Raw genomic sequence first — 22235 nt, 5'->3', positions numbered from 1 at the left:
ACAGGAACCAGAATCAGTTTCTCATTGCAGGGTGAACGCTCTGAGTTCCGGTGAAGGGAAAAGAGACGTGGCGAAATTGCTGTCTTTCTGTCTTATAAGCACATCTCTCCTTAAAACAGAAAAGGAACCAAGACATCAGAAAGGGTGAAGACGCTCTCACAGTATTTTTAGAGACCTTGCACGCGCCCCCCCCAATCCCCAGCCCGACCTGCTCTTCTAAATGGGAGATTATGGATTTGCATTGCAATTGGCTAGTAGCGCTGGCACTGGATTTTCTCAAGTAAAACACCCGCCCGCTTTAGCGGGGGGCATTAACGATCACATTGACAATAACGCGTCTCTCTTTTTTTCCCGTTTCAGCTGCGCAAACCATGCAGGATGATTTACTGATGGACAAAAGCAAAACCCAGCCCCAGCCCCAGCAGCAGCGGCAGCAGCAGCAACAGCAGCCCCAGCCCGAACCCAGCGCAGCCGAAGCCCCGTCCACGCCCCTCTCTTCAGAGACCCCCAAGCCGGAGGACAGCAGCGCAGTGCCGGCCCTCAGCCCCGTCGCGGCCCCGCCGGCCCCCAACGGCCCCGACAAGATGCAGATGGAATCGCCGCTCCTGCCGGGCTTGAGTTTCCACCAGCCCCCTCAGCAGCCGCCGCCGCCGCAGGAGCCCGCGGCCCCGGGCGCGTCGCTGTCGCCGTCCTTCGGCAGCACCTGGTCCACAGGCACCACGAACGCGGTGGAGGACAGCTTCTTCCAGGGGATCACCCCAGTCAACGGGACCATGCTCTTCCAGAACTTCCCGCACCACGTCAACCCAGTCTTCGGAGGCACCTTCTCTCCGCAGATCGGCCTGGCGCAGACCCAGCACCACCAGCAGCCGCCGCCGCCAGCGCCGCAGCCCGCGCAGCCCGCGCAGCCCCCGCAGGCGCAGCCCCCGCAGCAGCGCCGCTCGCCCGCCAGTCCCAGCCAGGCGCCCTACGCGCAGAGGAGTGCCGCCGCGGCGTACGGCCACCAGCCCATCATGACCAGCAAGCCGTCTTCGTCCTCGGCTGCAGTAGCCGCCGCGGCCGCAGCTGCCGCTTCGTCCGCCTCGTCCAGCTGGAACACGCACCAGAGTGTGAACGCCGCCTGGAGCGCGCCGTCCAACCCGTGGGGCGGCCTGCCGGCGGGCCGGGACCCTCGCCGAGCTGTCGGCGTGGGCGTGGGCGTAGGTGTCGGGGTGCCCTCACCACTCAACCCCATCTCGCCGCTCAAAAAGCCCTTCTCCAGCAATGTGATCGCGCCGCCCAAGTTCCCCCGTGCGGCCCCACTCACCTCCAAGTCCTGGATGGAGGATAACGCTTTCCGGACGGATAATGGTAACAATCTGTTGCCATTTCAGGTAATGCTCCAGTGCACCTGCACACACCTTCCTTCTACCCCGCTCCCTTTGCCCCTTCTTCCCTGCCATTTAATCGTCCACTGATTTTTGTTAAGAAAGGCAGCGATGTCCAGTCCCCCTGTCCTCTTCAAAAGCCTCCATTTACCGGGGCTGCGCCAGTACCCAGGACAAGGTTGGGGGAACATTGTGACTGTTTGAAGAATCGTATTTAAGCACCCTGATAAGACAGAAAAGGGCCTTTTTCTTTTGGTATATTTTTCTTTCACCGTGTGTGTGCCTCTTGTTTTGACCTTTGACAAGTAAAGGTGCAAATGTATGGCAAGGTGCTGGGTTGGTCCCCGGATGAGTAGGCTGAGATTCCTGTCATTTTAAGTAGCTACACATTTCAGGTTATGCAATCCTGGGTTCAGAGTGCCTGCTGAAAGCCATCCACTCCCAAACTACCCTGGGCCTACTTTTAAAGAGGTTAACAGCCCTTGAGTGCTGCTATTTCAGACAGTTGCATATGCTCAATTAAACTAATGTGAACACATGTGTTTATGTCTCGCTAAGGTGCTGGCATCATTAATAGCAATCAGCATATTGCCCCTGCCGGGAAAATTATGAGTGTGAGATTCCAATAAACTCCCAAGCTCCTTCAGGGAACAAGTTGGAAGAGTGGAAATTCTAGGGGTAACCCTTCCTATGTTACCTAAAAGAAGGATTAAGACATTGTTTTTTATCTAGAGCAAAGAGACAATAGGACGCGACCTTCAGAGCCATATTGCAATGGAGTCTATTTGCTAGCTAGCACTGAAATATTTAAAGCTGCAGTGTCCTTCAGATGGGTTATTTAAGAAGACAATGCAGATCAATTACACCATTTGAAACTGGGCAAAGTGAAAGTCTTGCAACTTTAATGAAAAATGAGCCTTGTGTCTTGGTGTTAAATACCAGTGAAAAACCCAGGAAGTGCCCCAGACAAAAAGGTTGAATGGAGTGTCCTTATTCTGTTCTTGTTTTCTGATCCAGCCCAGGGCCACATCGGTTGGCAGTGTCCTGAATATCTTGAGTTGGAAAGGGGTGGTGAGGGTGAGTGTTCACTGGGGGCTTTTGTTCTCAGGCAAACATTTTTCTTTCACTTACAATTTGATTTGGCTATAAGCTTCTAGGATCAGTTAAAAGAGAAGAAAGGAAGGAGAGAGGAGGGCTTTGGATAAGACCCAGTTGGGGTGGTCAAGGAAATTAAATAAATCTTTTGAGCATTGCTGAAAAACGGCAGAACCGAAATTTGACAGAGTTAGTTTAAAGTATCAGGTGCAATTTGGAAACTTCATTTTGTTGTTCTTTACATTTCAGATGTGATGTTTGGGATGGCTCCCACCCATGAAGAAGGTGATAGGGTTATAGAGAAGCACATGATTCTCTAGGCTACAGCAAGGATTTTTAACCTTGACAGTTTGGGGTTGGGGGGTTCCATGAAACTTGTAAATTGTGTGTATGAGAGTTTTTCATGAGAGAGGATCTTAACAAATTTTCACAGGGGTCCTTTAGGAATGGGAGATTTTAATATTAACGTGTATTTCTTTCCATTTTAAACCTTGTCTCGATAAAATGAAGAGGCACTGCAAGATGGGATTAGTTTGGTAGGGAAAAAGAGGAATCTGCTTTCTGAAATTTCTCCATGTGCTTATTTTTGTGGTGAGGGGATAGAATAGTGAGGCTGCATTTGGTAGGAGAGGCCTTCTTTTTCCAATGGTTCCTCTTATTATTCTGGTGCTCCCTATCCAAGTCCAGTCTTAGAAGATAACCTAAAATCTGAGTGGGAGTTTTAGGGTGAGAGCTGATGGTGTAGACATCAGTTATCTTTTTCTAGGCACTAAATCTGAATACAGCTAGCTTTCGATTGTCTCTGGAAGTGAGGGCTGGGGAGAGATTGAATCCATAAAACTTCCCCCAAACTGATATTGACAAGTAGTATGTGGATTGCCCATTGTTTCTCAGCAAACCATTGCTGTTTCTCAGCAAACCAATGCTAATGAGAGCCAGACAGAAGGGGTTGAGTTTGGTTTCTTGTCTTTTCATCCCCTGGTGGTGCTATTAAGTAGGCAAAGATGGCCAAAAGACTTGTGCAAGGATAGATTTTATTAAAAATTGAGCTTTATATATTTGGCCTCAGGAAAAATTACATGGACTTTATGTCTCACTTCTTTGTCTCACTTAAAAATGGAGCTTCAGCGTTTTGAAGCAGTATTAGAACCAGATTAGAAGTAACCTGGTTGTGTTTTAGTTTGGGTTTAGAATATTTTAAGACTTTGTGTTAAATATATCACATTTGTTAAGAAACAAAAATAAAATACCTCGAGTCTTGTGTTTAGAATTTTACATGTTTGTGCATTTATTTAAATCATTTTTCTATGAAAGGGAAGAAATATCTAAGTCGTCCTATAGACTATTTTCAGACTCTGAGCTAAACAGGGCTTGCAACAGTGATCTACTCTAATGTATCTTAATATGTATTTGTAAAATACGTATCCACTCAGTGTTGTTTCACTCTCTTTTGCCACCCAACATGATAGATCATTTTGGAGCTTTTACTTCTGTGGTTTATATTGTAAAAGCGATAACCGTATTTGAATGTGGTTTTCCAAACTGTACATATCCTTACCCCTTTCTCTCAATTCTAACAAAGTTGATTGGCTTCCCTGAGTTGGGGTGGCTGCTTCCTTCAGGTTTACTTGTATCTAAACACCGCTTCTTATCTGTAAACAAGGAAACCGAGATCCTAAAGTAGAGTGACATAACTCCAGTCTTAGGGGTTCGGCTAGTTTGTTGATGTGTGTCCTTAACTTCCCTATAGCACTAGTGGTGTCAGATAGGATTCATTTTAAGTCAGGTTCTCTTTGGGCTCCAATCAAAGGGACTTCGTTATAGAACTATCTAGTGAGGTTCTCTGGCTGACAGAAGCACAAGCTTTGTCACTGGAGATTGGGTCATGTCATTTATCAAATGATTCTTTTTCCCAGTCTACAAAGATGGAGAAAGAGCACTTTCAGTGGGGAGGTGATGGACCTTCCATTAACGGGCTCAGGAACAGTGAGACACTGCATTGGGGGAATTATAAATATTCTGTATTATATAAGACAGGGAAGCCTAGGTATGTAAAAGGACCAGAACATATTTCCTATATGTAGTGAATTTGGGTTTAAATAGCATTTTTGTCTAGAGGAGTTTAGAAGACTTTTAAGAATACCTGTTCCACCATTTTCTTTTTTTCTTTCAAGATTTTATTTATTTATTTGTCAGAGAGAGAGAGAGAACGCACAAGCAGGGGAAGCAGCAGGCAGAAGGGGAAGCAGACTTCCCGCTGAGCAGGGAGCCTGATGTGGCACTCAATCCCAGGACTCTTGGATCATGACCTGAGCCGAAGGCGATGCTTAACCAACTGAGCCACCCAGGCGTCCCCACTCTATTCATTTCTAAAGAAGGAAACTGAAATCCCAATATATGAAAGTCCTTGCCCAAGTTTGGGTGGGTAGTTTCTGTCAGAAGCAGGCTTTGGAGGCAGATTGTCTAGGTTCACATCTCAACTCTGCCAGTTACTTGCTTTGTAATCTTGAGCAAATCATGTATACATCTTGACTCTCATCTGTAAAATGGGAGTAATAATAATTCCTTGCTTCATATGTGTTCAAGTGAGGAATTGCATATTAGCACAGTGCTTGGTCCATAGTAAAGTACTACATAAATGCTGGGCTATAATAATTGTTGCTGTAATAGCGACTGGAGGTTCTGCATGATTTTATAGTATGGATTACTGATTTTTCATACAGTGCAGTCTGAATAACTGTACACTTTTTATAATGTTATTTGGTCTTCTTCTTCTTCTTCTTTTTTTTTTTTTCTCTGTGTGAAGGTATCCTTTGGTTATTGTAACAATTTGATGACCCACAATTCACTTATGGGCCAGGCCCTGTGCTAAACACTTTGTTATAATTCCTCATTGGAACACCTTTGAGATTCAGGACTATTATAACCCTCATTATACTGACAGAGAAATTGAGAGTTAATACATTTACTTTATTTGCTCAAGATCACACAGCCAGTAACTGGCAGAGCTGGGATTTAAACCCAGGCAATCTGCCTCCAGAGCCAAGTCTCCACTGTAATACCTTGAGTGTAATAACTCTAGGACATCAGTTAACATTGTAGTGTAGAAGCAGGAGACTGGGCTGAATCTGCACGTAACCTTATGATATACCCTAGAAATAGTGCTTTTAAAAATTTTGTGTTGTTGGAAATGGAGAAAGAAAAATATAGTGCCAAAACATTTACTACCACTTATTTGCAACAATAGTTAATATATCCTCCTATTTATTTACTGAAATTTATGTATTTTTGAATATTATATTTTTGGAAAGAAATTCAAATTATGTTTTGCTTTCTTTCTGCATCTCTGCCTTTATCCCTCTCCTCTTCCCTTACCCCAAATTGAGAGTAATTATATAGATTTTATATTTTCTGGCCTAAGTCTAGTTAATTGTAATTTAGTGTTAATTTTGCTAGGGGATTATCTATAACAGAGGACCAAATTCTTTACATAAATTAATGGCAATATAGATTATTATGTATAATATTATTATATATGCATATATAATAATATATAATAATATTAAATATAATATTTTATATACACATATATATTTTTAGATAGAGAGCATGGGGAAAGGAGAATGGGGAAAGGCAAAAGTAGAGGGAGAGAGAATCTTTAAGCAGGCTTTATGTTTATCTTGGAGCCCGACATGGGGCTGGATCTCAGGACCCTGAGCTCATGACCTGAGCCAAAATTAAGAGTCAGATGTTTAACCTACTGAGCTGCCAAAGCGCCCCAGGAATACAGATTATTTTAAAAAATAAATACACCTATTCATAATAAATTTTAAGGAACCAGTAAAATCTTCATCCAGTCTATGCTCCTTTGTGTGTGTGTGTGTGTGTGTGTGTGTGTGTGTGTGTAATCCATCTTTTTAGGAAATAGTATAAATTGTCTAGTTTATGCTTACTTTAGACCAAGGATAGTATGATCTAGATTTAAAACTGGAGACTCTTCTGTAGTTGGTTTCTTAACTACTGCTCTAATGCAAAACCACTTAAGGTCCACCCAACCCCACAAACTGTTTCAGAGCCTATTATGGCATGGTTACTGTGAATGCCAACAAAGCCACGTTATCTATATTCTATTTAAAAGACGGATTGGTTAGAAAATTTTAGAAGGTTTTCTATGCTACTAAAATCTAATAATACAGCCTATAGCCTATATACTTAAAAATTGCGTATTGAAAGGTAGTTAGCTTTAAAATTTTCATGACCTTGCAGTGAGTGGATACAAAAGGACACCCTCATAAATGTAATGTTTTTAAATTTATTTATTTATTTATTTGACACAGAGAGAGATCACAAGTAGGCAGAGAGGCAGGCAGAGAGAGAGAGTGAAGCAGGCTCCCTGCTGAGCAGAGAGCCAGATGCAGGGCTCGATTCCAGGACCCTGAGATCATGACCTGAGCCGAAGGCAGAGGCTTAACCCTCTAAGCCACCCACGTGCCCCAAATGTAATGTTTTTAGATATTCTGTAAAACACAATTTTCTACTTAAATAATTTTCTCCATTGGTTGGTCTATTTTGCTGTTTCTCAAGGGCTACATAAGGCACAATACTTGTCCATTTGGAACTTGTCATTGCTCAGGTGAGTTTTACAGTGTTTTGATTCACAAGTGTCAGAAGATTATGGCTTTGTTTTCTACAATCTGAAAAGTTTGATTAAGACATGTGGATTTTACTCAGGAGAGAGATGGAAAGGAGCATAGAATAGTGGATAACCTATGAAGCTTGGAATGAGAAAGACATGGTCAAAGCCACAGCTCTGTCACTGGTGATTGGTCACGTCATTTATCAAATGATTCTTTTTCCCAGTCTACAAAAATGGAGAGAGAGCACCCATCTTCTGCATTTGCTTTTGAGAGAATGTATACAAAGTGTTCAGATAATTAGATACTGTTATGGTTCTTAGATGCCTGTCTAACAACCTCTAATTATAGTCCGAGTTTAATGGAGTCTTGTTAATCAATAGTCCAGAGTTAAACACTAGTTGATGGCATCTGGAAATGAAGAGGGGCTGTAAAGATGTGTCCAGCAGGGATGGAAGAGCAATGAGAGGTTGTTTGTGGATGCCTGACCTAGAAAGGCAGTAACTACCTGCTTTCTGTAACTACCTGCTTCTGATTATGGTTGACTCATCAATGTGAGTATAAGCATTTTCCTTGCTCTGTGAACATTTGATTGGTGATGGGAGAAATGCTTAAACGTTTAATTTCCCAACTGCTACCAGTGTTGATTTTGGTAGTTCTGGAGCTACAAAGGCTCTAATTTGAAGCTCCTTACCACCACTTTCCGGAAGATGATGCCTGGGTCTCTATAGGGGCCAGTGTGGTTGTCAGAGATAGAATTCCATATAGAGTCACAAGTTTGAATATCAAGAGTTGGGGAATATAGCCACCACTTCCAAGGGGGCTTTTCTGGAGAGATTTGCAGTAGTATCCAGCCTAACAAGGAATTTTCCACAGCTTGTCCTTATTCCTTGTAAATGGCTTGTATGCGGTTTCTTCTGTTTTGGTTCTATTACATTTAGTTTGCCCATCCTTTAATGTTCTTTACAGATGCTGGCCATGTAAATTTCTTAATGTGAAACCATTCTAATATTTGCCTTTTGACTTAATTTGAAATAGAAAGGTACTACTAAGTGAAAATAATACCATAAATTATTATCTTGGAATCAAGCCTACTTTTCTTTCCCCAGACGTTTTATTACATAAGTCTCAAAAATAATGAATATATGATATGAACTCTTGTAAGGATACTTAAGAGGAGAGAAACAGAAATGGGCACCCAACAGCCTTTATATCATTTGAGATGATCATAGAATTAATACACATGAAGGGAAGGAAACATTGTGTACTAATTTTGTGTGGGTAAGACTTGTACAGCCAAATATCTTCATTTCTTAAGCATTCAGACTTACTTCAAAGTCAGGATCAAGTAGAAGAGGAAAAAAATAACACCCTCTTCTTAGTAACTCAATGCAATTAATGATCAGTGACAACAAATGAACCAGTGTCTAGAAACTCACAAACAGCTGACACTCAGTAGCTGCTCATTAAATGACTGAATAAACATTTAAACACAAGGTGCTATAGTTTTGTTTATTCTACAATATAGTATATTTAATATTTTTGAGACAGATTTGCCATTGTACCTTTTTCTATAAAATGTCCATAGAATGTGGAAATGTGAATGTATGTAATGTCATAAAGGATATCTTCAATTTGTAAAAATAGAAAATATTACCTGTATTCCCAGACTTAATGGACATCCGATAGTTTCTGGGCTATGGCTCTGTTTGCAGGTTTGGTATGCCAAAAAGCAAGCAGAGTTCTTGTTTTGACATAAAAGATTTTGGCAGCCAGTAGATGGGAACACTAGCTTGCATCTAACGACTTAAATTTTTCTTTACCTACTCACTGTTAATCAACTCATTCTTGTGGAGTTAATTTATCCTGTCATGGTAATCTGTTTTGTTCCTGACATCTCAAATCAAGTTATTAATACTAAAACTGACCAGAACGAAGGTCTGAATAATTCTGACGATAGCACTTAAAAATATTAAGAAGAGAATTGTTTGGGGAAAAAAAAAAAAAGAGAATTCTTTGTTCTAAGAGGTTGACAAAGAGTAGGTTGTAGTAGCCCATTTCAGTCAGTCAGTCATTTGAAGAATGTGAGATTGGAAAGCAGAGAGATTGGAAAGCATTGAAAAGGCAAAAGGCTTTCTATCTTAAAAATATGGTAGAGTTTGGGGACTAATAGGGATTGAAATACTTCAGAGGAAACATTTTCATGATCTGACAATTTAACCCCTTACTCCAAGTCCAGGATACCCGGCTCTTGGGTTTCAGATACACAGCAGTTAAAAAGGACAAGAAGTAAATGTGCCCAGCACCTCTCTTTTGCAATCTGCTGTGGAAAATTTCCTTTCCTCTTTTGGACCAGAGAACTATAACTGAGATTTGTAGGAGATTAAAAATAGTGAAGATCGGTAATGTTTATGAGATTGTGGGGAAAGGCTGAAAGAAAATTTTTAGATATGAATCTGTTTTTATGTATTTGCATTTGATTTTGTGGGTAGATTATTCAGCTCTTTGCCACATTGTTGTTTAAAGCAATTGTAATTAATAGTAGAATATAGCTAAGAAGGATAGTATATGCAGTATTTTTATGAACTACAAATCTGTTATGGAATTCTCTGATCAAAAGGATGAGATTCACATTGGTGAGTTTCTTTTGACATATTCGCTCACAATCATAATCCGTGTACTCCAGCTTTTGGGTGTTGTATTGTTTTTGATGTCCTTCTCCAAATAGATACTAAAAACACACAGGGCGTCCTGAATGCCAAGTATTACCCTTTTCATGTAAATTATCTTATTTAATCCTCACGTGTTCTTGTAAATTAGGGATTATTATTCCTAATTTAGAAGTATTGAGACTCAGAAAATTACCTGACTCGTAGGTGACAAAGCAGTAATGGAAACTTAGGTCTTTTGACTCCATGTCTAGTTCTTCTATTCCACTCTTCCTGCTTGCCTCTTGTTATGCACCATCTTTTAATATGCCTTTGATTTCGCACTCTTTCCCCAGATCTTCCCTGATTCCCCTCATGCCACATTGTCTTTGTAATACTTGTCACTCTATGAAATAAGTGCATGCAGTGTAAAAGTAATTTCATTTTATAGATATTTAACTGACCGCTACTTGAGATCAGGCAGTAGGGATTAAAGCTGAACCAAATCCTGTCAGACATCTCCCTGATGAATGTGAATTAAAATATAGAAGGATAAGTTTTAAAATAGTGTGTGATATACACAACAAAGGGTGTGTACTTGAATCAGAGGGAATGATTAAATTTTTGTGCATGTGTGTGTGTGTTTGTGGGTTGAGAAGTCTCCGGGAAAGTCTTCACAGTTTAAAATATTTTCAGTTTTTCTGATTTTGGAAGTAATACATGTTTACCATTTAAAACTGGAGGGAAAAAAATCGCTTATAACCCTATTACCCAGAGATAAGTACTGTTGTTTTGGTGCATTTCTGCCAATTATCTCTTTATTATGTGAATGCATAATGTACTTTATACGGTTGAGATGATTCTGTGTGAACAATTTTATAGCCATATTTTTTAGCTTTTCATATCATTAAATTTATAAACATTTTTTATTACTGTGTAATATTCCATCATGGGAATCCATTGTAATTTAACAAATCATTTTTATGTTTGGAAGATTTAAGTTGTTTTCATTTATTTTTTAAAGATTTTATTTATTTGTCAGAGAGAGAGCACAAACAGGTTGAGTGGCAGAGCAGGTAGAAGGAGAAGCAGGTTCCCCGCTGAGCAAGGAGCCCCATGCAGGACTCGATCCCAGTACCTGGGATCATGACCTGAGCCAAAGGCAGAGGCTTAACCAACTGAGCACCCAGGCACCCCTGTTTTTAGTTTTTAACTATTTTTTTGGAAGATGTATTTATTTGAGAGAGAGGGAGAGAGGCATGTACATACAAGCTGGAGGGGCACAGTTAGAGTGAAAGAGAATATAAAGCTGGCTTAGCGTTGAGCCCAACCTGGGGCTTGATCCCATGACCCTGGGCTCACCACCTGAGCTGAAATGAAGAGCCGGTTGCTTAACAAATTGTGCACCTAGATGCCTCCAATTTTTAACTATTAAACATAATACTGTCTCAGAGACTTTGGGCCTTTTAATGCTTTATTTAGAGCTGAATGGGCAGGGTTCCATAGGCAGACCAGGGGACGGGGTAGGAGTTTGAGCAAAAAGATTTGTTTTAAGCAGAGAGAACAGCAGGTATACAGGTAAGAACAACAAGGTGTGCTGAGAGAGCAGATGATTCAAGATTGGGGTGAGGCAAGGAGCAATGAGGCTGAAGAAGCAGAAGGGGCCAGATCACAAGGACATTCCAATATTCTTTGCCTTCAACTTTGTCCAATGGGGACATTGAAGGATTTTTAAGCTGAGAAAGATAGCCATTTTAAGGCTTTGAAATTGGTGAGTGAAGTGATCACATCTTTGTTTTAGAAAGATTATTCTGGGATATAATTGTCAGGGACCAAACACAGGCCGAGAAGCCAGTTAACATGTAAGGACCTAAAGCTATCGAGAGGAAAAGACAGACTGGAGAAATAAATTAGGAGGCTGACTGGAAGGACTGGTGATTGCTTGGATGTGGGGAAGAGAGGAGTAGGAGGAATTTAGAATGACTCCTAGGTTTTGGTTAAGGCAGCTGGGGAAAATGATCTAGAGGTGAAAATGCTCAATAGTGGCAGATTAGAATTTTCATGACTCATAAGCCAGGTGGTTTTAGAGTGGAGGAACTTCAGAAGGCAAAGCTATGTGTTGGGAATATTTGAACAAGTGATTTGACATCTCTTATCCACCCATGCTTTTGTGTGACTCTTAATGTGTGGGAAGGAAAACCTTATTAAGATAGATTACTTCGTGGACTACTTATTAGAACAGTAAATCTGAGAGAAGAAATAACTACCATTCTAAGACAAGAGCTTTTTTTGATTCTAGCCTGATTTTTTTTTTTTTTATTGTACCCTGAGAATTAGAGTGTATGCTGGCTGATTAGTCATCTTGTTTATGAGTTACAGCCTGGCATTGCAAAGAACTACAAGGAATTGCTAACCAATCAATCATATGGGAGGGTCACAGGCAATAAGAGAAATGAAACCAGGAATCTGTTATTTTTAAGTTGAATAAACTCTTTGAGAGGTAATGGATAATATTACCCATCTGAAATATCATTAAGGTCTTAACAAAGTTAAGATTCAACCTTATGGAATTTAGTTGGCTACACTAATATGGTGCTTAGTTTTTTAATGGGTATAAGCATGATAAAATGTTTAGAAGCTTAGGATCCACAGAGCCACAAGGAGATGTGTTTTGGGGGAGGCTGGAGGGTGGAGGGGAAAGGAAATGAGGCCAGGGTGTAGGACCCACCAAAATTGTATGTTGTTTATTCATTTGTATTTCTAGAGAGAAGGGTGGGCTGTACCATTCATTAAATTTCCAAGAGGGCCCATAACTCAAAAATGGTCAAGAATCCTAGATTTAGAGTAAAAGCACTGCTACGTGGCACCCAATAAACCTTTAAAAAAATTTGAAAAACTTAGTTGTCTCATAAATTTTTCTCCCTCTTCATATTTCCACAGATTCTGCCTCACTTTAATTTGAGAACTTTCTAAATAAAATGGTCCCAACTCCTTTTTTATCTAGCTTTTTCTAGAACATTAAAAAATGCTTTTCATTATGCAAATAATTTTTTGACATTCAGTTCATAGGTTTATGTATAGTAAATTAAATCATGTAATTACAGTAACAAGCATTAAAAAGGCTTGGGGACAAACCCACCACCTCTAGGTAAGCCTGCGGCTTATCTGACAGGACAGAAATTAATGGGTTAATTCCCATTACAGGTGTTGAGTATGCTATGGGCATTTTATATAAGGGAGATAGAACTCATGACTTAATCTGGAAAGTCAATTAAGCAAAGCTTCAACTATAGATGCTTCTGTATTTTAATAAATAAATGGGCCAGCAAATTTTGACTCAAGAGAGGGATGTTGTTTAATTTTGGTGTAGGAAGTACAGCTCAGAAATACTGACTTTAAGAAATTGCTAATATACAAAGGATCTCAGAGGAACATTTACACTCTCCCATTGGCTTCTTTGTCATTGCTATGATCTTAAAAGACCCACTCCTATAACTGTAACTTAATGAAGAGAGTAGAGAGTAGAACTTGGGGAGGGGGTAGAAGTTGGGGATTTGTGCTGTGGGGGCAGTTGGCCTAGATCTCTGTGATTGACCTGTAACTCACTGAAGAGAAGTGCATTAGACCTTGAAGTTTCACATGGAAACGATGTTGACTGCTGATTGAGGTTTTTTTTTGTTTAGCTTTGTAACCAATTAACTACTTATAAGCTAGTGTGGAAACCTATCCGTCATGTATTTCCTGATTTCTATTGGTAAAGAGAATTTTAACAACAGAGCATTTCCGGATACAGGTTGAGATACGTGATATCAAGTCCCAGTAAGAACAACTGGCCAGACTTTTGCCAGTTCTTAACATTTTCCAGCATCATGTTTTGCATATACCTAGATTAAAAGAGACCCTGTTTTGTTTGTTTGCTGGAGTTAGTTGCTGTTTTTTAATTGGTAGTTTAAGTTAAAGCTTTACCAGGCTCTTCATTGCCATCATGCTCAAAAATTTTCCAGAGAAAGAAAAAGACTTTATTATTTAAATCTATGTAATGACAGCATCACAATAGTCAAATCTTGTTAAAAATAGTTGGTCCTTAAGCTGCAAAAACACAATCTAAATACTTTGAACCATTTTATAATGCTGATGAAACTTTATTTGGCAATATTGGTCAGATTAAACTTTATATTGATTTTAAGTAGAATAAAAGCAGATGAAGTGTGTTAATGCTTCAGCTATTGCACAATAAAACTTCGATGAATGGAAAATTTTAAACTCCCACTTTCAAAGGCCTTATGAGTTTAGCATTTTAGAAGATCTGAGACTGGGTGGGAAGATTGATTTTATTATATTTTGACCTTGAATTCCTCAACATTCCAAAGATATGAGCTCATCTGAAGGTAACAAAATTTTTTCACATTTTAGATCTTACTGCGTACTTTCTACTTTTTTGCCCATATAGATGATCCTATTTGACTTATCAGCTGGTGTGATATAGCACATGAGATGTTATTCCATTGTAGCTATTTTAAAGTTATTGAGCAGAATTAAAGTTGGTGAATCATGCAAGTGTAACACATGATTTTCATTTTAAAATACAATGGGATATTTGATATTCTAATTTAGGCCTAGATTTTGTTAAATGTGAAACACAGAGACTTAAGGAAAATTATAGCTTAATATAAAAAATGTAAGACCTGAGTGAGGAGGAAAGGAAGAAAAATCTTTTGATAGTGAATATATTGCTTCACACAGCGGGACATAATGGAGGGCTGAAGCAGACAAGGGAGTTGGAGTGACACATTCTGTTAGAGGGACATAAATAATAGAGAATGTATTGAATGCTGAGACGTCAGAGAACACTGAAAGACATGAAGAAGATTTCAACAAAGAGGACAAAGCTAGGTAAAAGGATGCTTCAGCTTTTGTTACAGTAATTAAATATTCAAAAAGGCAGCCATTTTATACTGTCCAGGAAGTTAAGCAATCGCTCATTCAATATTCTAGTTTTATGCAAGCAAGCCATAGGCAAGTACGCTGACATCAGGGATTTATATTAAGAAGTTTCTTCTAGGGAATGTCATAAGCAAGTTCAAAACCCAATCTTTTAATCTCCTGTGGCATGATAATAATATTTATGATGCCTCTAAGACACTTCATGCTTGTTCTAAACCATCAAAGACCATGTGTTCAGCATAATTTGCATTGTGTATATTATTTAATGATCGAGTCTGATGACTTCTACAGTACTCAATTATTATAAAAAGACAACCTATATAGAAAAGAAATATTCTGTAGATCTATGTTCCATAGAGATAGCTATATAAACCATCATGCTGTGCAAAATTCTTATATAGTCCTTTACATATTATTTCTTTATTTTAAATCCACAGAAATTCACATGCATTATATGTGGCAATGCTGTTAACTGGAGTTTGATTTCAGGATTTACAAGTTATGTACTATGTTCTTGGACTGGTGTTAGGTATTGTGGATGACACAAATTATCTGAATCCTGTCCTTAGGAACTAACAGCTATGCAACAGAGCATTATATGAAAGCAAGTACCAGATGGTGTGATGTGTTAGTTGTCATGAACAGTCAAGGAGGGGCAAGAATTTGTCCTAGAATGGTTAAAAAAAAAAAAAGTCATAGAGAAGGTCCTTGTAGCTCCACTTTGTAGGATAGATAGGATTTGGCTACAGGAATATAAGGAAAATAAGGAAAGAAAAGTGAGCAATAAATGGGGTTATTGAGCAGAACTTCCTGACTAGGTGGGGAACTTTTAGATCTTACTGGGAGGTGAGGATGGATTGAAATTTTTTTAATTAAAAAAAAAAACCCCAATACATTTTTATTTGCCAGATTATACTTGGTTTAAAAAAGCATTTAAGATGTGTTTGTATATACTACACCAGAAGAGAACATAGATTAGAAGTAGATGAGAAAGATGAGATAAAAGTGAAGTAAGAGTAGGGAATGCAAAATGGAGTCCAGAATTAGACTAATACTGATGGTGCTTATCATGATAGTGACAGTCTTCAGTATCTGGTTTAGAGATGTGGATTCTGCCTCAGACAATGGGAACCCTGAAGGACTGAGATCAGAGCACTGGGACAATAAAAACATATATTTAGAAAGACCAAGCAGGTAGATTGGAGAAATGTGTGTGCCTGCCACAGTACAGCCCGGGGTCAGAGAGAAGGCATGATAGTTATCTTGGGTTTAGCACAACTCTATGAAGGTAAAACTGTGAGAAACCTTTCAAAGGAAAGTATGTCACAAGCGCTGGCTGATGGAGTAGAGGATGTGAAGGAGAACAAGATCATTCTGAGCTGTTATACTTAAATCGTATCTACTTTTAGGCTTTTTTTTTTTAAATCTTTCTCTTTCCTTACACGGTTTTGCCTCAGCTAAAACTTCATGACACTATGTTGCTCACACCATTCTTTGTAGAGGTCCCTATCCATTAAAAGGTTTGAGGAAGAAGAGAAGAATATGGGTCCCCCCCCTTTCTTTTTTTGGTACTTCCAGAACATCAAACTGTTGCTTTCTCAATTTTATCATTTGAAGTTCAGGAAATCAAAACTGCAGTTTCTAATTCTCATTCTTAAACTATGGAGAAGGATATTTCCACTTCTTGAATCTCTGTCTCCATAATAGATTGAGAGTTATGGCACTGAGAGGTATTCAAATGAGAATGAGCAGCATGCATGCAATTCAAAGTGGGGGAGTAGGATATAAGCTCAGGCCCTGGGAGTGTTATGAGAGCATCTTTTTATGCTGTAGTGTTCCTTAGAACAACTTCTGCTCTTCTTCCATAGAATTCATAAGAGGGTCTTCTTCTTCCTTTTTTTCTTTTCTTTTTCTTTTCTTTTTTTTTTTTTTTTTTTTAGATTCTATTTATTTATTTGAGAGAGTGTGAGAGAGAGAGAGCATGAGAGGGGAGAAGGTCAGAGGGAGAAGCAGACTCCCCATGGAACTGGGAGCCTGATACAGGCAGGAACCTTAGGGCCCATGTGATTTGTTTTTTCACCCTTCCAAAATAAGGTAGTGCTACAAGTGTGGATTTTAATTTAGGTAATTTAAATCACTTAGGACAACTTATACATACATTTGACCTTTGAACAATACAAGGCTTAAGGTCACTGACAGACCGCCCACTCTGCACATTCAAAAATCCACATATAACTTTTGATTCCCTGAAAACTTAATAGCCTACTGTTGACCAGAAGCCTTACTGGTACTACAACTGATTAACACATGTTTTCCATGTTGTATGTTTTATATACTATATTTTTACAATAAAGTAAGCTAGAGAAAAGAAAATGTTATTAAGAAAATCATAAAAGGGGGGGCACCTGGATGGCTCATTTGGTTAGATGTCCTATCTTGGTTTCCACTGAGGTCATGATCTCATGGATTGTGGAATCGCACCCCACACTGGGTTCTGCACTCAGTGGGGAATCTGCTTAGGATTCTCTCTCTCTGCCCCTACTCTGACTCATTCTCTCTCTCTCTTTATCAAATAAATAAACAAATCTTAAAAAAAAATAAGGAAGAGAAAATACATTTACAATACTGTACTGTATTGATTGAAAAAAAGTTCACATGTAAGTGGACCCATGCAGTTCAAACCTATGCTGTTCAAGGGTCAACTGTAATTACTTTTTTCTGTTTTCTTCTAACTTCTAACTTCTCTTTTCTAACTGTTCATTATGCATCCTCAACACAACTTACTGAAGTTTACAAGGCTTATTTATTAACTTTTTGGCAAAGCCCTGTGCAAAGACCACCAGGGAAACCTGTTGATCATACAAAGCTGGTTTTCCTAAACCTGCTGAACAGGCACCACCTTTACATTGGCTCAAGAGTGTCTTGCAAGAGGGGGAGGGGAGAATTAATAAATACTTAAATAAGTATTTATACTTAATACTTAATAAGTACTTAAATAAAGTTTTGGAGACTGAGGTTAGTAACTGGGTGCTTTTAGGGCACCCAGTTACTTTTAGTGGACTTCCATTAGCATGACATTAATGAAACATGTTATATAGAGAGATATAATATGTAATTTACAAGGAGAATGTAAGAGTTTTCTTGTATACTTGACAGACTATCTATTAGATTAAGCCTTTGCTGCTAGTAGGCAGAATGTTTCTAAACATTCTCATTTCACTCTCAAAATTCACATTTTCTAAAGCCATTGAGTTTTTGGAACAACAACTATTACCCAGAAATGGGTAAATATGTATAATATATTGCTACTGTTTCTGTTAATTTTACGTACTGCTTTCTTTACGGTTTAAGGGTGTTTTCGTTGTTTATCACTAAAGGTATCCCTAGTTTATTATCTTTGAGTTTTGTTTTGTTTTTAATTTATTTGAGCGAGAGAGGGAACATAAGCAGGGGGAGTGGGAGAGGGACAAGCAGGCTTCCCACTGAGCCCCGACATGGGGCTCGATCCCAGGACTCTGGGATCATGACCTGAGCCGAAGGCAGATGCTTAACAACTGAGCCACCCAGGCGCCCCTATCTTTGAGTTTTTATGTTTATATTTTAAATGAAATTGTTGTCAACAAAATCATAAAATTTTTCAAGCAAAAAGCATTTTAAAAAGCACTGTATATCCACTGAAGCTTTGTTCATACCTACAGTTTTTCTAAGTGGCTACAGATTGTTCAGTAATTTAGATATCACTCCTTAAAGTGTGTACATGTGTATAATATTTTCCTTCCTTTTTTTGGTCTTCACAACTTTCCCATCTTCCATTATTTCAAAATAATGGCTGTGGATTTTTCTTATGCCTTCTGTATATTCAGTTCCATTGAATGTGTGTAGTTGAATGTAATTTATTTGCCACTTGCATCTTTCACAGTTCCATAGTTTTTCAGCCTGTAAGTCAAGCCTGGCTTTTATGTTGGTTCATCATTATTTCATGAAAACAGAATTAAAGTTCATTCTGGACTCCCATGCCATGGTATATAACCACCTTACTACCTTCCTGCCCAATGATAGAGAAGATTGGTATTAATTTGTTTATTTTACTTAACACTTATTTGGTGCTTGCTTTATGCTACATAGTGTACTAAGAGCTTTACAAATAGTGTTGTTGTAACATCCATATGAAGTAGGTATTGTTACCCACATTTTTATTGTTATTGTTATTCACATATGAGGAAATTGATTCACAGGGAGATTGAGTAAAATTGTCCACTTCTACTGAAATTTGAGTGCCTGTGCTGTGCTGTGATTTACTATATTTTACCTAATGCAGAGCAACAGAGTATTATAATTCTGGCTACCACTGGTCATCCCAGTGAAGAGACTGATTTTCTTGTCTATACAGTTGTGCAAATAGTGAGTTCTGTCTGCTTTTTCCTTTTTATATTTTCATAGCTTTTCTCTCCTTTTTTCTTCCTCAAATTTCCTTTCCTTGAAATTCCTCTTTTTAGTCTTTGCTTTTGGAATATCATATATATCCCTCTCTCTCTCTAAAATAATAAATAAATCTTAATAAAAAAAAAGAGGGAGGGGCACCTGGGTGGCTCAGTTGGTTTAGCATCAGACTCTTGGTTTTGACTCAGGTCATAGGACCAGCCCTGCGTCAGGCTCAGCGGGGATCTCCTTGAGATTCTCTCTCTCCCTCTGTCCCACACCCCATGTGCACACATGCGTGTTCTGTCTCTTTTTCTCTTAAATAAATAAATCTTTAGAATGTTGTATATACCCTATAGTTTCATCGAATGAGAGTAATCATAACACTGCCAGTCAACTTATTTTTCCCTCTGCCTCCAGAAGGCATAATATATTCCAGCAATGATAGAGCCCATGGTAAGACTAATGTATGTGAATTTATACATAAACATATATTTATGTTTATATATAAAATTTTTTACATTGGGGGGCATCTGGGTGGCTCATTCAGTTAAGCATCTGCCTTCAGCTTAGGTCATGATCCCAGAGTCCTGGGATTGAGCCCCATGTCAGGCTCTCTGCTTGGTGGGAGACCTCCTTCTCTCTCTCCTTCTGCCTGCCTCTCCCCCTGCTTGTTCTCTCTCCCTCTCTGTCAAATAAATAAAATCGTAAATTTTTTTTTTTTACATTGGCATCTCACTTTTTAGGGAGTAAATGTTTCCACAACATTTTGGGAATAAAATTAAATTTGTAAATTGAATCAGTTTTAAGAACCTCTAAATAGCTATACCTTAAAAGGAGATCCTGCTTTAATTACTTTCCTTTTTGTTTTTTTAAGATTGATTTATTTATTTGAGAAAGAGACTGCACCGGGGAGAGGCAGAGGGAGTGGGATGGAAAAAGAACCTTTTTTTTTTCTTAAAAGATTTTATTTGTTTGACAGAGAGACAACGAGAGACGGAACACAAGCAGAAGGAGTGGGAGAGGGAGAAGGAGGCTTCCACTGAGCAGGGAGCCCCACACTGGGCTCTATCCCAGGATCCTAGGGTCATGACCTGAGCCGAAGGCAGACCCTTAATGATGGAGCCACCCAGGCGCCCCAAGGAGAGAGAATCTTAAGCAGACTCTGCACTGAGCATGTGCCTACCATGGGGTTCCATCCCACGACCCTGAGATCATGACCTGAGCTGAAACCAAAAGTCCGACACTTAACTGAATGAGCCACCTAGGCATCCCTTTAATTACTTTTCAGAAGCAAATTATTACTTCATGTTTTTCACTAAATTATTTCCCTCAAATAGAGTTTGACACACAAATTTAAGTAAAACAGTAAGTCTTTTTCAGTTCTTTAATAGATCTGCAATTCAGCTTAATGAATAAGCAATAATATATAAGAAGATACATTTCTCTTTCATACCCCAGCCCCCCACAACACCAGGATGAATGGAAAAATAAAGGTTAGACAATAACAGAAATGAGAATTATTAACTAGGGATGATTCTCAACTGAGAGGCAGAAGAGCACAACGATTTTATGGCTCTGAATTGCCTGGGTTTGACTCCTGTCTCACATACTTTCTGTGTGATAGCTTTCTGCCTCAGTTTTCTCATTTGTTAAGATGGAATGATAATAGTATTTACTTCCATAGACTTTTGTGAGGAGGAAATGAGATAAAACCTGTAAAGTGCTTAGAACAGTACCAGGCACATAGCCAATATGGATCAGTTCTGCTATTATTTAATTCCGGGAGTTTTTGATAGCTCTGTTGTTGTTTTAATAGGAGAAAGATTCTGGGATATGTCAGAGTGGGATAGGGCATGCTAAATAAGGCTCAACAGACACCTTAATGAGATTCATATGAGCAAGGGTGTGTGTGAAAATGCTTTATGAGATGTAAAATACTCTATAAATAAAAGGTAATAGGAAGAGGGGCAGCTGGGTGGCTCAGTCAGTTGTGTCTGCCTTCAGTTCAGGTCATGATCCCAGAGTCCTGAGATCCAGCCCCACATCAGGCTGTCTGCTCAGCAGGGAGCCAGCTTCTCCCTTTCTCTGCAGTTACTTCTGCTTGTTCTCTTTCTCTCTCTCAAATAAATAAATAAAATCTAAAATAAAAAGTAATAGGAAGAAATTAGATTGTTTATAGCCTTAGTATGCTGTAGAGTGAATGTTCGCAGATCTAGCTCAATAGATAATGGTAGTGTTCCCCTCTAGGTCTCCAAAGTTGAATACCAGGAAAAAGATTTAAGGCCTCATATACACACAAAAGTCTTTGAAATAAAGTTGGACTCTTTTGTGTTAGAATATTATGCTGAAATTGTACTTATTGATATATAAGTTAATGGATACTGTCCTGTAGAAAGGATTTGCTAAACTACAACCTTAATGTTACTGTATTCACAAAAAAGTATTATCTATTTGTAGCCTATATCTATTTTTTTTTTAAAGATTTTATTTATTTATTTGACAGAGAGAAATCACAAGCAGGCAGAGAGGCAGGCAGAGAGAGAGGAGGAAGCAGGCTCCCTGCTGAGCAGAAAGCCCGATGCGGGGCTTGAACCCAGGACCTGGGATCATGACCTGAGCCGAAGGCAGCGGCTTAACCCACTGAGCCACCCAGGCGCCCCAGCCTATATCTATCTTATATCTCCTTTGGAGACTCTCTTCTTGGGTTCTTCCAACTTTCTTGAGGAAATTGGGCCCAGATGTCTGTGCAAGTAACTCTGCCTCTGGCTTTCCTTTTCTGGAAGGATCTTTCCATCATTTGTGCTCCCATAATTCCATGTACATAGCTCTGTCACTGCATTTACCTCATTATGTAGTAATTATCTATAAACTAGGCAGCTGGCTTCTGTGGATGGAGACTGTGCCTCACTTAACTTCTTAATCTTTAATGCCAGGTATATTAAAATTCCCAACAAATCTAAGTGGAATAAATGAAGAAAGAGTAAAACAGCCCTCAGCACCCATGGCAAATTTGTTAGCACTAACATTTGTGAAATAAAGCTGTTCTTCAGAGTGCCTGAGTGGCTCAGGTGGTTAAGCGTCTGCCTTCAGCTCAGGTTATGATCACTAGGTCTTGTTTTGGGCTC

The 22235-nt window shown here is 39.2% G+C and overlaps 1 protein-coding gene across 10 annotated transcripts in view; it reads left to right on the top strand.

Moving 5' to 3' along the window:
* Window positions 1-360: 360 nt before the first annotated feature.
* The window catches only part of LOC111145121 (cytoplasmic polyadenylation element binding protein 3), a 148808-nt gene continuing 126933 nt past the window's right edge, over window positions 361-22235 (top strand). For 6 of the 10 annotated variants that reach the window (XM_022499789.1, XM_022499788.1, XM_022499784.1 and 3 more), the window contains exon 1: window positions 997-1373. In XM_022499789.1, the coding sequence (XP_022355497.1) occupies window positions 1014-1373 (360 nt within the window). In that variant the 5' untranslated portion in view covers window positions 997-1013. Of the gene's footprint in view, window positions 1374-22235 lie in introns of all 10 variants that reach the window. The other 4 variants (XM_022499783.1, XM_022499782.1, XM_022499781.1 and 1 more) reach the window with 2 other exon arrangements.

This window comes from Enhydra lutris, unplaced genomic scaffold (genome assembly GCF_002288905.1).
Source record: "Enhydra lutris kenyoni isolate GAN:26980312 unplaced genomic scaffold, ASM228890v2 scaffoldscaffold12, whole genome shotgun sequence".
Taxonomy (NCBI): Eukaryota; Metazoa; Chordata; class Mammalia; order Carnivora; family Mustelidae; genus Enhydra; species Enhydra lutris.
This window is presented reverse-complemented; position numbering and strand designations above follow the sequence as displayed.